We start from the raw sequence: 16,261 nt of genomic DNA, 5'->3' as shown, positions 1-16,261 counted from the left end.
TAAATTCAAATTATTTCAGTAAACACAGAAATTCACAAAAATCGCTGATGCTTCTGTTTGTTTAAAGAGTTTGTGATTTGATTACAGTCGTCGAATTGCTCTAAACATAGTAGTGGCGTACGAATCCCCATCTCAGTTCGTGCATTGGATCCAGACTTACTTTTCACGAAGCAAAGGTGAAAGACTGAGCCAATTAGACAGATTAATTTAGCACCAGATGATAAATGAACTGCTTACAGATGAACGGGCTTGTGCATATTTTAGATACAAGTTGGCCAATAAATGCCTCCTACTGACTCAATTTTCCCACTCAAGTAGAAGTTAGATTTGTGTGTAAGAGGCGTATATAATAGTGTATCTGACTAGGCTGACTACACAACATAACAAAAAGACTATTAATATGAGTGATGAATGTTCAACTTCTTCGTAGTTCATTTGAACTGGGTAAGAAAAGATAAAAGTTTTAACTGTACAACATTGTTTAGCGATCCTAAACGATATTCCGAAACACGTAAAAGTTTGTTCATAGAATGAGAGAATAAAAAGCTCAGGGTTGTTTGTAGCTAAGACAGATCATATTATTTTTTTACCACTTTAGTCGATCTCATATCCGATGACGTTAGTATATAATATTCATATCACCTAAATATCGACACGTTATTATTGAAGCTTAGGGATAGAGGAATTCTGTGTGGATTAATAAGCGATAGCATATCACAATTCGCCAATGATTAGCCGGCATCAATGGCATTAAACCGATCTAGGTACAGTAAATAAAGATCATATCAAATTATTACCATTAGTATACAAACTACTGTCAACTTTAGACGGCACCACAAAGAAAATAAGTATAGGAGATTTGTGGAGACTAGAATTTTCACAGTTCAAACCACGGAATGCTCCAAGTTAGACTCTGATTAAAACCTGGAAGCACTGGACGACCGTTTCGTCCTAGTATGAGACTCCTCAGCAGTGAGGATCACGACCCCACCCATATGCGGAAATAAGAGTCAGGACATTCGGTCTCACGCGTGAACACTGGTGGCTGAAGGTTTATTTATTTATTTAATTGAACACATACACATTGGTACAAGAATGCATCAAATACATATACGTCCCACAAATTATTTGGTTTGTGTGAGGTTTGGGATGGAGCTTGAGCGTTGGAACTGAAGCGTAGTTTTCTTAGGGGGCCACACCCGGAGCCTTTGACCTAAGCATCGTAAGGAGATGCAGTCCCATGGTAGCCGGTGACCAACAATAGGTTCATACGCCGCTTGTTCCCCAGGATCCTAGAGCCCATATTCACCATTGGTTCGGAATCAGGGTCTTCCGATTCCCCTAGCTAAACCCTCTATATCCACCAACCCGGTTAAAGCGTCGGACATTCACTTTTCGTCCTCTCAAGTTGTAGACAACACCCACGCCGCAAGAAGGTAGTGAGTAGGACTTTCCTATAAGTGTTTGTATGCACGTGGTTATGTGAGAGCATTTCGAGAGGGAGAGCGGACTCTTCCCACTCTCGGTCGTACCAGGGCATTTGGGGACGTTGGCTGAAAGTCCAATGTATTAATCAATACACTGGCATACAACGGTGTTATTGTCTAAACTCAATGAATCCACAACATTGCACAGAGTAATGGAAGCACATTGCTGACGAGTCCCATGCTAGAACGAAACGGACATCTAATGCTCCTAGGTTTTCAATGATGATCTAGTTAAAACCAGTTCATGGTTTAAACTGTGCGCGAAAAAAGGTATCAAAATATTAGTTTTTTGACAAATGAACAGACATGTAACAAATTTCTCCAAGCAGTTATATATTTTACGATGTGAGAACTTTCACAATATTCTGCTCTGTGAAATGAAAACATCAAGACGAATATCATAATAATACAAATAGTAACAACACGTGTCAGAAGTAGAATGACATGTAGATGAAAGAAGGTAGACAGAGTGTAGGGAGACTCTGTGATTCAGGATGTAAAAGAAGACAAAGACTGAGTACACGTGCGACATTGCGTAAGATATTGAGCCATGTCACATATAGTTGCTAACTATTGGTTGCAATAGTCGCGTGTCACCCAACCAGATAGTTTGCACGGATTAGTACCGTGTTTTAGTCCGCCCGTCCTAAATTTTTTCCAATCTATTCTTACACCAAACAACATCGTCCATCGAGGCGGTAGCTAGGCATGCGTAACAGATTTCCTATTGACTGATCATCATATAGCAACTAAGCAATTTCAAGCTTGTCTAATTCTCCTCGATATGTTGTTGGATATTTATCCGTCGAGTTATAGTGAGATACTAATATTTAATCGACTCAACAATATCGATCGCACATTTTGATGTTTAGCTTGTTTTTCAATAAATCACTTAATGAACATCAGTTCGCACTAAGATTATCCACATATAAATTTTAAAGAGAGATCAATTAAATCCCTCCACTGGTGACAGGAACAGCTATTTCAAATGAGAAGCTTTTTGAATGTTGGATGTTTTTTGAAAAGTGTTAATTTATTGAGTATTCGCTTGCAAATGGTATTTCGGACAGTGGGATAAATGGAACTATCAAAGACATTTTTAAAAGTATTTAATACAGTTAATTCACCCAGTAAATAAACAAAAGTTGTCGGACACGATGTACATTGTTCAACATAACAATATAGTTTGATAACTTTAGAGAAATGAGAATAACTAACTTACTGTATAAACACTATTGCCCAAGACTAACAAACTTGAAGTTTGACCATTTGCATAGACAGTACCTTGAATAAGGGACGGAAAACTTCCAGGTTTTCCATGGTGGTCCAGCTTTAATTGACTCATGAATTCAACTGTTAAAATACTAAAATCTTTATAAAACCCTCTTCTGATAATAATATAATTTAGACATTTGACTGATACCGATATAAATAGAGTATGAACAGTAAACAGTTAAAGTCAAGATCGATGAACAATCTCTGTCTTTCATACACGCATGCAAGACAAACAAATAAACAAAAATATGATAGCATAAAAGTTGCCACCGAGGAATGAATGAAAGGGACAAGGCCTTGGAAACTGTCAAAATAATTTTTTATTATTATAAGCAAATGCTTTGACCTATCCTTTTTTTGATATCTACGACTGCATTTTAATTAATTTTTGTTGACATATATGCATACTGTGTGGATTGTCTCGATATTGGCACTTCTCAAAATTTCTATAGAATAGATGGATTGTAGATAGCAGTGGGATTCACTGCGTGGATAATGAGTTGGAGGTTTGTAGCAAAAGTTATTAGGCTCAAGTCCTAATGTGTGCATCAGCACTAGGATCCAGGCACATCAGGCTGATGTGTCTTAACTAGGGAGAAGCGTATCATATTAATTGTTTAATTCGATTTGATTTTTCTTTTTACAGTGGCGATGAGTAGCATCTACAATCACAGGAAAAATTAAAGCCAGTGATAGCATTCAATGTCATGATTAGATAATACTTATCTCAATCAAGGGATAGTGATCCTCTATCCCATTACAACTCACTGGGAGATTTTGTGCATCCATTTGAAATGAGTTAGTATTGAGTAAACTGTAAATCCTTGTATAGTTCGCAAACTGTATTCCTTTAATAATAATTATATGCACAATTTTTGTGACAGTTATGAACAGAGAAGTACATGGAAATAAAGAAAATGTGATTCAATCTAGTTGTGCGGAATTGAGAAAGTATAAGACATACATGCTAACATGTTAACTACTAACCAATAGACTTAATAAATGAAATTTCTCTCTTTATTGATCTGCGTGTGTACTTCTTTGAGAACTTTTATAATTTATAGCTCACATATGAGCGCTTTTCATTCTCTAGTATTGCACTATAAACAAACATGCATAATGAATGAGTGAACAGAGATTATTTTTCTTTTATAAAAATCTACAATTACTGAATAAAACAACCCAAGGTCGAAAACAGACAAATAAATTCAAAACTACAAACGAATGAAGTGGTGATTATTAGTATAAACCACTTTGAAATACAAACATAATACGCATCTAATTAGTTTTCCGTTCATGTTTGGCATTACGATAAACAAAGCAATACGTGTTAGGTAGGAAGTGGTATGTTTTGTACAGATTTGGGTAAAATCAACACACAACAAGCTCGAGTTAATTAATTAGTCAATCAAAATGCAGGTGAAACAAAAAAGAGTGATTTACTACAGAAAATTCGGGACAATAAGTATATATATATATAAAATTTTTTCTATATGTTTAATAAACTATTAAGGTGATCACAAGAACAATCAAATTTTACCAGCAATGCTAAAATCTATTCAAAATCGACAAACACTCGCACATTTCTTCTTATTTAACTTTCCGAATGACTTTACATTCCGACTGGCTGTCATTGTTTTTAGTTTGTTGAATTTCTGTAAGCATGGTTATATTTTGTTACTGTAGATACAACACTTATACCGAACATTGCTTGTCCCACCTCGAATAACAAAATCACTACAATTCATCTTTCGATGTTAGCCTTAAGTTGTTGATATGTGTTATGTGCAAACGGCCGTTGAGGATTTCGAAGAGAACTTAGTTCTATTAGAGTGGCTCAATCATTCGAAGTGTAATACATTCGAAACCTTATACTATCAACTTTTTGTGTCAATTGTCAAGTTGTCTTAATCTCACGCAGGTGTAAATTCCGATTTCTGTCAATTGATTTCGATTTTACATCCACGTGCATTCTATGTCTTTACTGAGTAGTCGGCACACTTTTCTTCTTATATCGATCTCTTCCACATAAACTCACTGACTACTACCAACACTTCCACATTAGAGAAGTTACCTTCAAGCCAGCCGAAAAAATACCAAAAAATGTACAATACAGTTCCTATATATGTAAATATCATAGCCTCGTACTCAACCCCAACAATAATATAAACTTACTAAGGATTGTAAAAGGCTTTGTCAGTATTGAAATCAAATTGGAAGTCGCACCGAAACTCATTCATAAAATCAGATCATGCACAACCGTAGTTGCAGCATTGACTCAACCGAGCTATATTAACTCGGACACATGTTCCTTTGGGTGCTACAATACCAGGAACGTCTGTTGGGGAACAGTCAGACTAAAGGTACCGAAATTATGGTCCGAGGGCGTAGTCATACTGCTGACCACTAAGGTGTGATGTAAGTAAGACGTATTTCGTAGGCAAACAGCACCTGTAGTGATTCTGCCTTCTGATAACGCGAAGAAGGGAGTTAGAAAATGTCAGTCCTAAGGATGTCACTCTCATCTTACCCTACAGATTTCTCAAAAGTTCAAACTTTTTGAAGTGTTGTGTGTGACCGGCCTCTAAGAGCTGTCTCTTGGGCTCTGAAACCACCACTAATTCAGCTTCCTTTTCAGGTCCTTTGAGGAGATATATCCCTCTGTGGTGTGGGTAACTGGGAAGTGACAACCGCCTTCATACCCCTATCAGCACCTGAGGTCATCTTGTTTACAACCTAATCCCTCCCTAACCTGTTAATTATTTTCCTATCCGTATGACTAACCCTACTCGCATATCTCTATCAACACGCGCCACCAATGCTAATGATTTGAGTTCACGAAATGTTATTCCTGGTATCGTGTAACCATACTCAAAACTGCATGTTGGAGCTTTTAATGTTCGAACCTTGTGTCAGACAGGCGCATATATATTTGATGCATCCTTGTACTAATGTGTATGTGTTCAAATAAATTAATAAATTAATGAAAGAAAATAAGGAAATAACCGATAGGATTCAGTCAGCCCTTAAAAACGGGACAAGAATGATAGAGTGAAAAATAACTGTCATTGAAGGATAAAATTTATCCTTGTTACATGGTGACCGAACAATTGTACATACATCTCAGTCGTGTAAGGGGACAGTGGCCAGCCAAAAAGCTTGGTGGTTATAGCTTAGATAGCGTCCTACTTGATGGTTTGAGTTCAAATTCCAGAGATCGCATCGATTCCATGGAGATAGCGAATACACCATGCTAAAGACTGTCAAAAAGTACGAATTCTGGGCGGAACACGGTTTCCAAACTAAATATATCCTAATAACAAATATCTATCCATTACTGAATAATAATAATCCATGATCTGAACGAAAGAAAAACAATTCGCGATGTTGCCAGATCATTATTCTATGCTATTGACGGGTTTACTGTCTCACATTAGGTGTAGTTTCAACTACTTTGGTCACGACTTCTTACTAGACGGCCCTAAAAAATCAACTACAACAATGTTGTATTTTACTATATAATTTTTGATTTCTGGAATTACTTACCTACAGAAAAAGCCAATAATGGAATCCAAAATAGAAGAGACGAATGATAAATTGAATTGAAAATCCAACAGAAGAAAACCTGAACATTTATTGACAAAATGATAAAAGATTATATTTATTACGATTAGAAACAATTCCAAAGAACTAGATATAAACAAAATTGTTGTGAATCTATCTGACAAACATTTAAATCAACACGAACTATCATTGCTTAAAAAAGGCCTCAATTTCAATTTGAGCAAAACACGACTTATGGCTTCAGAAATTATTCCGGTTATTGAACCTGCCTTAAACAATGTTCCGACTGATCAAGCGAATTCAGTGAGGTTTAAAATCTCAAATGCGTTATTGAAACAAAAACCAAATACACCTAATCTATGTAAAGAAGAAATGAATGCTCTAAAACAGCTACGTAAAGACAGGAAAATTGTTATTATGAGAGCTGACAAAGGAAACACCACTGTTGTTATGACTAATTCTGATTATGAGAAAAAAGTCAATGAACATCTCCAATCTGGACCTTATGAAAAAATCAAGATTAACAAATGTAGAGCAACTTTGAATAAGTTGAAAGCCGAAACAGCCAAAATGCTACAGACTTTAAAACCGAAACTAGGACCATCTCTATGGTTTCCTCTATATCCAAAAAGCAACAAACCATGCAGATTTTATGGATTACCAAAAATACATAAAACAAATGTCCCAATAAGACCTGTTGTTGATTATACCAATTCACCAACCTACAATCTTTCTAGATACCTAGCTAAGATTCTTAAACCATATGAAAGCACAATCAAACACGGAATAAAAAATTCTAATGTTTTTAAAGATGTTATCTCTAATATTCACATAGAAGAAGATGAAATAATGGCAAGTTTTGATGTTTGCTCATTATTCACTAATGTTCCAATTAAGAAAACATTAGATATTATATATAATCTATTAGATTCTGACACTGATCTTAAACAACGCTGTCCTTTAATTACCTCGGATATTATTAAAGGGTTAGATCTATGTTTACGTTCAACTATATTCAGTTTTCGAGGGGATTTATACAGACAGACTGAAGGTGTAGCTATGGGATCACCAGTTTCCCCAATTGTTGCTAACCTCTTTATGCATTCATTGGAAACTAGTGCCATCTCATTATGTTCTCAGGCACCAAAAGTATGGTTAAGATATGTAGATGACACCTTTGTCATTATAAAACGAAACCATTTGGATGAACTGTTTAAACTCATCAACAACTTTGATAGAAAAATCAAGTTCACCAAAGAGTTGGAATCTCCTGAAAACAAATTACCTTTCCTAGACTGTTTAGTGGAAAGGAAAGTTAATAATAGCTTAAAAATTAGTATATTTCGAAAGCCGACAAATTCAGAAAAATTTCTAGATTTTAAATCGGCACATCCACACTCAACCAAAGTGACAGTAGTCAAAAATATGATTACAAGAGCTCAAAAACTTGTCACTGAACCAAATGATATAAAAACGGAAATAAATTTAATTACATCTACCTTAATTATGAACAATTATCCAAAAGATTTTATTAAAAGAATAATTAAGATTAAAAGAAAAGACGACATTGGTAATACAAAAAGATTACAGAAAAAGGAATGGGTTAACACAGTGGTGATCCCATATCGGAAAGGAATTTCGGAAGATATTCGAAGAATCTTAAATAATCAAAATATAAGAGTATTTTTTCGAACAAACAATACTCTAAGATCAAAATTAGTAAGAATTAAAGATCCAATACATAAAGAAGAACAACAAAATTGTGTCTATGAAATCAAATGTAGTGACTGTAATGCAACGTATGTAGGTGAAACATCAAGACAACTGAATGTGAGGGTGAAGGAACACAAACAGTGTATGAAACATATTCCTAAATCCTCAGATGATGTAAGGAAATTGGAGAACAAATCAGCGATAGCATTACATTCGATAGAATCAGGTCATACAATTGATTTCGATGGCACAAGAATCCTTCAAAAAGCTTTTAATTCTTACAAGGAGAGACAAACAGCTGAAGCCTTATACATATGGGCTAATCCAAACAATATTAATAGGAGGGATGGAATACAATTAGCAGTGCCATGGCAGCTAATCATTAATAAGTAATAACCTGAACTCCTTAATGTTTTTTATCTAATTCGCATCATCTAAAATGACAACAATTTACACTCAATGATTCTAATATGTTGTCTTATCGGAATTTGTTAAAGAATTCATTGGAACATTAAAAATGACACATACATACAGTCAAAAATTACGATCTTCAAATTTCACCTTTATATTTTATTTTTATTTTGTTTAATTATCATCATGTTATACATACTGTGACAGATATGATTCATATCATATATATTACAAATTGTATGTTTTTCCTTATAAATTCACAGATAAGAGACAATATATAATGTGAATGTAATTTTCGCCTCTCACCTCTTACGTTTTTTCTATACAATATATTATATGAACACTCATCACTTCACATCACAATATGTTATATGAACACTCATCACTTCACACCACATATCTCTTAAACATACCTAGTTTAGACTTTTTGTTAACATTGATTGGATGACCTATTCAGTGTATAATGAACTCGGAGAACCATGTACCTATTTATATTCGATAATTTTAATGTTTGATTATAATTCCTTGAAAAAGCTTGGACCAGATTGCCAGGCGAAACGTTGGATTTACTACAAATTCATTCGCTGAGATTTTACAAATATATTATTCCTATTTAATGATTATATTTATTGCCTGAATTACTTCTTGAAGTAGTGAGATTGTTTTAATCGCCTAACAAGTATGAATTTAAGAACTCGTCTTAAGCCAGACTCTAGATATAAGGGCTACTATCCAGAATGTTCAAAACAAAGAGGGTAGACTGGGATACAAACATGCAACTCACTAACTGGAATTCGAATGTTTCAGTCTCGAAGCCCATGTCCTAATAAGTTTTAGTGATTAAAAATTAAGCTGATGTTTTACTGTTATGTGCTCTATGACATGAGGCGCTGATAATGTCGTCCATAATGAAAATAAAGGCTTTGCAATTAAACCATGCAGCTCATGCAACTGGACAATAACAACACTACTTCATCAACTCATTTTCTCACTCTATACCACTAAGCACATTGAAATAGCTGAATATATAATTATCATAATTATAATTTATCATTAAAACTATCAGACGCTTAACAGACACTCATAAATCTCAAACATGAGAAAATCAGGTTGGCTTCAGACCTGGCCGTGACTGCATCGACCACATATTCACCATTCGTCAAATTTTGAAACACAGACATGATTATCTTTGTCCGGCAATGATAGTTTCTCTTGACTTAAAAGCAGAATATGACTCTGTAGAGCAAAAGGTTCTGTGGTAGTGTGTCATTGAAAGGTGTACCTCGGAAATACATAAACCTCGTGAAGGCTCTTTACTCAAACACTACCAGTTGAGTCAGAGCTTATGGCGAACTGACATCTTATTTCGCAACCTCAAGTGGTGTCCGATAACGCTGTCCACTATCTCCATTCTCGTTTAGTTTCATCATAGACCTCGTCATCTGAATTTTCGGCAATCGATCTCTTAACAGGAGGTCCATTTATCGACTTATAATACACAGATGACATAGTCCTGTTTGGTGAAGACGCCAACAAAATGCAGTCTTTTGGTAGCACTGATCAACAATGCAAGGATGTTTGCAATGTGTTTCTCCTCTAAATGCAAACTGTTGTTTCAAGGCTGGCCGGCGTCAACACCTGAACTAATGATAGGAAATAAAGTAGTCAAACGCATCGACAACTCTTATCTCAGAGGTCTGATGAGCCATAAAGGGTTGGTGTCTGGCGAAATCTCTGCACGGATTCAGAAAGATCGTTTGGCTTTTGCCAACTTACGTCACCTATGGCAAAGACGAGATATCCGTCTATCAATAAAAGGAAGAGTATACTACGCAGCAGTCCGTTGTTTTACTTTACGGCTGCGAAACTTGTCTATTAGGAGTGGAAGATACGCGTAAGCTACTAGTACTTGACCACATATGTCTTAGAAATATTGCTCGCATCCGCTAAGATCACTGGGTAAGTAAGAGTGAGATTGGACGCAGAGTATTAGGGAATGACGGTAAATCAGTTGATGAAGTTGGGCTACGTATTAGGTATGCTTGAACAGCGATTACCACAACGCGAAATGTTGACTAGTGTTGGAAGCTCATTGAAGAATATTAGGGGCGGTCAAACCAAAACGCGGCATCAGTCCATAAAGTCACTAACTTCTGATCTGAGCCATATTGGCAGATAAAGACTACTTGGTTGGGATCCGCGCGACCATTGTAACTCATGATTGGAGATAATGGGTGACATAGCTCAGAATCAACCATAATGGCGTAAGTGTATATACTTTCCGTCTTCCCCTAAACCGTGAGATTAAAATTATTTCATACCTTCCTTTTTACGAACTGACTCTTGCTCCTCGTATCATATATTTATATGAAATCTTTTTTTACTACTATTGAAGTAACTGCTTCTATGAAGTAGATGTTCATCTTGATGTGCTAATGACGTGTGGCAACTTGAACCGATGCATATATGTGCCTAGTCCTACGTTGTAGATGACTTGACTTGAATTTACAGCCACGGAATAAAAAAAATATGTAATGATGATTTATTCTTGAGAATGTATTATTATATTTCATTGAGGTAGAAGTGGCCTAATTGTGGGAAATATCCAGTCAATAGTCTTTCTAGACAGTATATGAACACGTGATAATGATCTTCTAACCGTTTCCTATTATCCTTAGAAGTCTTTCAGACTTCAAGCCTGAATGCAAGACAAAAGGAGGGATATGTGAAAAGAATCTTTTTAACACTGTTAAAATCATAATCTATGTTGTTATCAATGTGAACTTGTTCTTTTTATGACAGGGCAACAAAGGGTAAACATGCTGAGAGGACTAGTCCTGCGTAGACCAAACTTGTGAAATCATGCATAAGATTGTTTTGTATACAAAAGCTTTTCTTTTGCACCATGACCGCGTAACTGAATTCCAAAAATATAAGTCGTGTCCTTCACGCGCATTCACTATGACCTGTATGACGCTGTTTTAGATTTTTCCCGTACTCAAATGAACGCTAATTACACCTGTTACAGATTGGATGTCACGGTTAGTTAAGGTGTATGAAGCAAATTTTACGGGGGACATCAGTGATCGAGAATATTCTAGAGACATGCTTAGCTTAGTAATTATCCAATCAGAACATGACGCATAAATCTTTTTTTTAAAGACTTCCTGGTAAGTCTCCATTGAATGTTAATTAGGTGAAGTATTTTCAGCCCTTTTAAAACTTCTGAAGGTATTTTCAAGAAATTTTGAAGACTCAGTCATCGACCGGTATATCCTTTCAAATAAAATATTACAAATTCAATACAAGAGATATGAAGTAAAGATAAACCTGGAATGCACGCTTGCAGTTTCATAATAGAAATATTATTAATCAGTTACGGCTATAAAATGAGATGATCTCAACATTTGAGAACAATAACAGTGAACTTTGTATGATAAAAAACTAACCAATTTTTATTCTATGTAACAAAAAGGTAAAGATAACCATTAACTAATAATATAGAATAGAGGAGATGCAGCTAGCAGTGGGATCTAGAACGTGCATTTCACCGTACTTGTGGACTCATTAGCTAGATGTACCTGTTCACTTTGGGACTCAAACCCAGTACCGTTCGCTTTGAACACCATTGGGCTATCTACATAGCTACTGTGTCAAGATAGTCACTCAATGCTTCAGGTACATCAACCTGCCGAATCCTAAATACGGTAAGATTTCTTTGCTGAACACGTTCTATTTATTCTATATTAACTAATATCATAATGGCTACATCAGGGCGACACGCATAGGATTTCAGTCAAAAATCAACAACAGGGTTGATCCAAACCATTTGAAATTTCATTAATTATCAAACAAAATAACTGTCCAATTATATATAATTGATATATGGATATTTATACTTGAAAGTAGTAAACTCTGTCATATCTTCAACCATATAGTCTTCATGTAATAAACAGAAATAAACATTAGTTATCATAACTTGTTATTTAGGCTCTAAGACAGGTGAAAAAACAGACTGTACTCAGGTATGAGAGTGCATACAAACATACACACTTCAAGTATACGAATGAATGAGGAAGGTAAATGATATGGCGTATAGATGCATACATGCATCAAGTAAAGATACACGTATTAGCAATCGATACTATCTCTTTTCACCTCTTTTTCAATATCACACCATCACCATGTGATGATGATCAGTGTTTCTAATGTAGTTGATATGGATTGCATTTCTTTTTTTCATACACAACTGAATAGCCAAATTCATAACCTGCTACTTATGAACTGCTGACTTATTCCTACCTTCTATCTCGTTGGGATTTATTTTAAAGTATTGTGTGTCAGTTGCCCGATCAATTAAGTTCGTGTAAACCTACTTTTTGGTAGAAAATACCTAGATTGTTCCTAATTAGTAATTGTCGTAGTAAAACTCAAAAACTAACAGACGTTGCATGATATTACTCAAAATCATATACAAACTCACAGATGATTCACGTTTTATTTTCCTTAAGATAACGGGTTCCAGTATTCCTTCATACATACCCTTTGATTTTCATAATTATTACTGATTCTTTAGGCTTGTAATTTCATCTACGTATGCTAAAGTAAGTGATATAGAAACTTCGGCCAACGGAAATTTGGGTCAGGTTTGAACGATTATACCTTGAACTGACAAAAATTAATCTAACAGTAAAGCTAGATTTTGCATGATCATGGAAGAACCGATTAGACATAGCATCAACTGGAGAGCATCATTAAAAATTAAGAAGAATTAGACACTCGTTTCCTCCTAGTATCACACTCTGCAGTACTGGACAAGTAATATGTATCTTTCAAAGAACAACCCTAACGGATGTGAGAAAAAGCCCTGCAGATATAGTTAATATTATTAACATATAAAGATTTCAAATTCTGAATACGGAACACAATACATTCCGACGTTAGTATTCACAACAGTACGTACATAAAAAGTACTAATCACACATAATTTTTAGATATTTTTCATCAATTAATTCACTCTAAAGGTACATTAAATATCAGTCACACTCTAAGTGTGATGTTTGACGATACTAACTGGATGCTCAGAACAAAATAGGTGGGACGCTGTTCGAGCCTGGAAATCCAAATGCTTCAATCACAATTAAACCACATATGGAATGTGGTAATTAACATAGACTTACTTTCGGATTAAACGAAGCTGATGCTTGAGTATCTTTGTACAATTCTGGATATTTTAAACAATTATTAACACTACAACTTCGATCAAATAGTCCTAACGCCATTGGTGGAGCTGCAGTGAATATCTATATGTTTACAACAAAACAATGAAAGGAGGATATAAATATAAACAGGATGACAAAGAAAAATAAAATGATTAATGATAGTCGGGATGAAAATTACAGACTGAAACTATGAGTGATAATGAGTCGAATGCCATAGGAGGTATCAATTTGCTTAAGGTTGCAGGTACAGTTTGTTGGCGCATGCATCAATTGATATCGAATTCCGGTTAGTATAGAGCTCCCCAACGACTACATTCAACCAACTAACTTCAAAAGATAGCTCATGTGATGTCGGGTTACTTAAAATAGAAGCCACAATGCAACTTGATGGAAACAATCCAACTAGTAGTAAGAGGACTAGACAAAAATAACAACAATTACTATTACTCAGTGATCAACAAATGTAGGAAAGGAGAGTCGATGATCCAGCGTAATAAAATAGTCCATCCTGAAAAAAAAATTTCAATCATTGAAGGAAAATTCATGTAGTTCACTAGAGTATGCATTAATGGACTTGGTAATGATGATGTACTCAGCTTAAAACTACTAAAGTTATACATTCATTGTGTTTCAGAAAAAATAAATCATTATTTCTATTATTAACAACCAATGTAATACAAAATTAATTTCGAAATGTCAGTTACTGTTTTTGGAGTGTTTTAATTAAGTAATTACATTGTTGGCTGCATGCACTTTTATTGAATACATATATTTACAACCTATCACCAATCGAAATATTGAAAAATAATATCATATTGATTTGTATACCTCCTTCTTTCTCTGTCATTAAAACAAACGAAAAGCGACTATTATTAAATTCACACATCAAATATATTACAGTTGTTTTTATTTTAGTATGGAGCTCCTCATTATTAGTGTATGTTTACGATCTGTTCAAGGGTCGAAATCAGTACGTTCCGGCCTCCACTTTACTGAAATTGTTAATTCAACAAATTGGTAACTGTATATGATTGTAACGTGTTTCAACATGCAAACAAAAGGTTTTTAATGAAAATTAATAGCTTAATATTATTCAAATAGTTCTTTTTGAGAAGAGCAAGGACAAGGACTCTAGCAGAATAGCATGAATTCATTTTATATCGTTTGGTTCTGGTCAGGTGCTTACAACCTTGGATATCTAAAACATAATCGAGACATGGGTTCAAATTAATTACATGAAAGAGTTTAGTTGGAAGTTACGTTGAAAGTACATTAGTATTATATAGCAAGTGTGTAAATAAATTCAATAGACGAAATATCGTTAATATTATATCTTATGTAAAAGAACATTCCACACCGTTGATTGTGTCAAGAGTTCAAACGGCCAGAATACACGTGATCACACCATGAGTTAACGCTGATAGTAATAAAATGAGTAAAGCTCAGTTGATAAAATAAGATTACTAATTTGGAAGACAGTCGAAATAAAGAAAAAAACCTCAAGTACAAGAAAAAGTCGAAAAATTGTTCTAAGATGCAACGAAGCAATATTTGTCACTAAGTCAAAGAAAGATTAGTAACCATCACTTTTTGGACACATAAATCGGGTTTTTGACACTCGATAACAATATTCGACGAATATTGTTTCCAAAGAACATCTGACAGCCTTTAGAAACATTGAAGGTAACCAGATAAAGGTTGAGGTGTTGTCCTTATGAGTACAGCTGATTATATCACTAAGACGATGTCGATTTTGGACGACCAACTGAGATTCAAGATACATAAACCCAAACTAGATTTAAATAATTCAGCAGGGAAACAAATAGCAATAGTATGTCTATTAGGTCTAATTATGACAGATTTTTCATGAGGTATCTTGAAATTACGGTGCCTAAACAAGCGATTAGCAAATGGACGGAATACTTTAAATATTTTGATGATACGTCTATTGTTTGTAACAGTAAACAGCATGCAATCTACCTGTTAGAACTCTTCAACAATGTTCATCCTAACATACAATTTACTATGCATCACAAAGAGAATGACGTGTTCCGCTTTCTTGATATTACCATAAAACGTATGGGAGACAGGACAGTTCAAGAATGGTCGACCAATAAAATGAACACCTCGCTTTATCCCACCGATCTGCCTCAAGGTCTCAACAAGTACGTAGCTAACACAAAAATTACCCACGAAAAGTTTGTTTGTGACAGGCCCCAAGCAGTTGTCTCATGGTCTCACTCTCAGGTCACTAAGAATAGATGTTAGCCACTTTACTTTTCATATACATCCAAAAGAACCACTCCACGAAAAGCGACTACTATTAAATTCACATATCAAATATATTAGATGACGGAAAAATATATTAAGGAAGAAAACTAATCGCTAACATGCAGGGATGAATATAAATGTCATCAGAACGAAGAATTTCGATAAATATACATATTTTAATTATTTACAAGTTATATGCCTATAGAAGAGGAATTTTATTGTAAAATTAAATATTTTGGGCTGATAGCTCTTTTGAAGTGATGTGTCCACTGAACAAGATGATTCAATTAACGTAGCTTTCATCAGCATTCTAGACAA

The 16,261-nt window shown here is 34.8% G+C and overlaps 1 protein-coding gene across 1 annotated transcript in view; it reads right to left on the bottom strand.

Annotated features, from left to right (window-relative positions):
• The window catches only part of Smp_104500 (phospholipid-transporting atpase), a gene marked incomplete at its 5' end in the record, with an annotated part of 95,906 nt that overhangs the window by 14,036 nt on the left and 65,609 nt on the right, over positions 1-16,261 (bottom strand). Inside the window, 3 exons of the mRNA XM_018792661.1 lie at positions 2,710-2,771; positions 6,309-6,387; positions 13,631-13,753. Of these exons, the coding sequence (XP_018644491.1) occupies positions 2,710-2,771; positions 6,309-6,387; positions 13,631-13,753 (264 nt within the window). The remainder of the gene's footprint in view (positions 1-2,709; positions 2,772-6,308; positions 6,388-13,630; positions 13,754-16,261) is intronic.

The sequence above is a fragment of the Schistosoma mansoni genome (assembly GCF_000237925.1).
Source record: "Schistosoma mansoni, WGS project CABG00000000 data, supercontig 0227, strain Puerto Rico, whole genome shotgun sequence".
Taxonomy (NCBI): Eukaryota; Metazoa; Platyhelminthes; class Trematoda; order Strigeidida; family Schistosomatidae; genus Schistosoma; species Schistosoma mansoni.
Note: the sequence above shows the minus strand (reverse complement) of the source record. Positions and strands in the feature narration are given on the sequence as shown.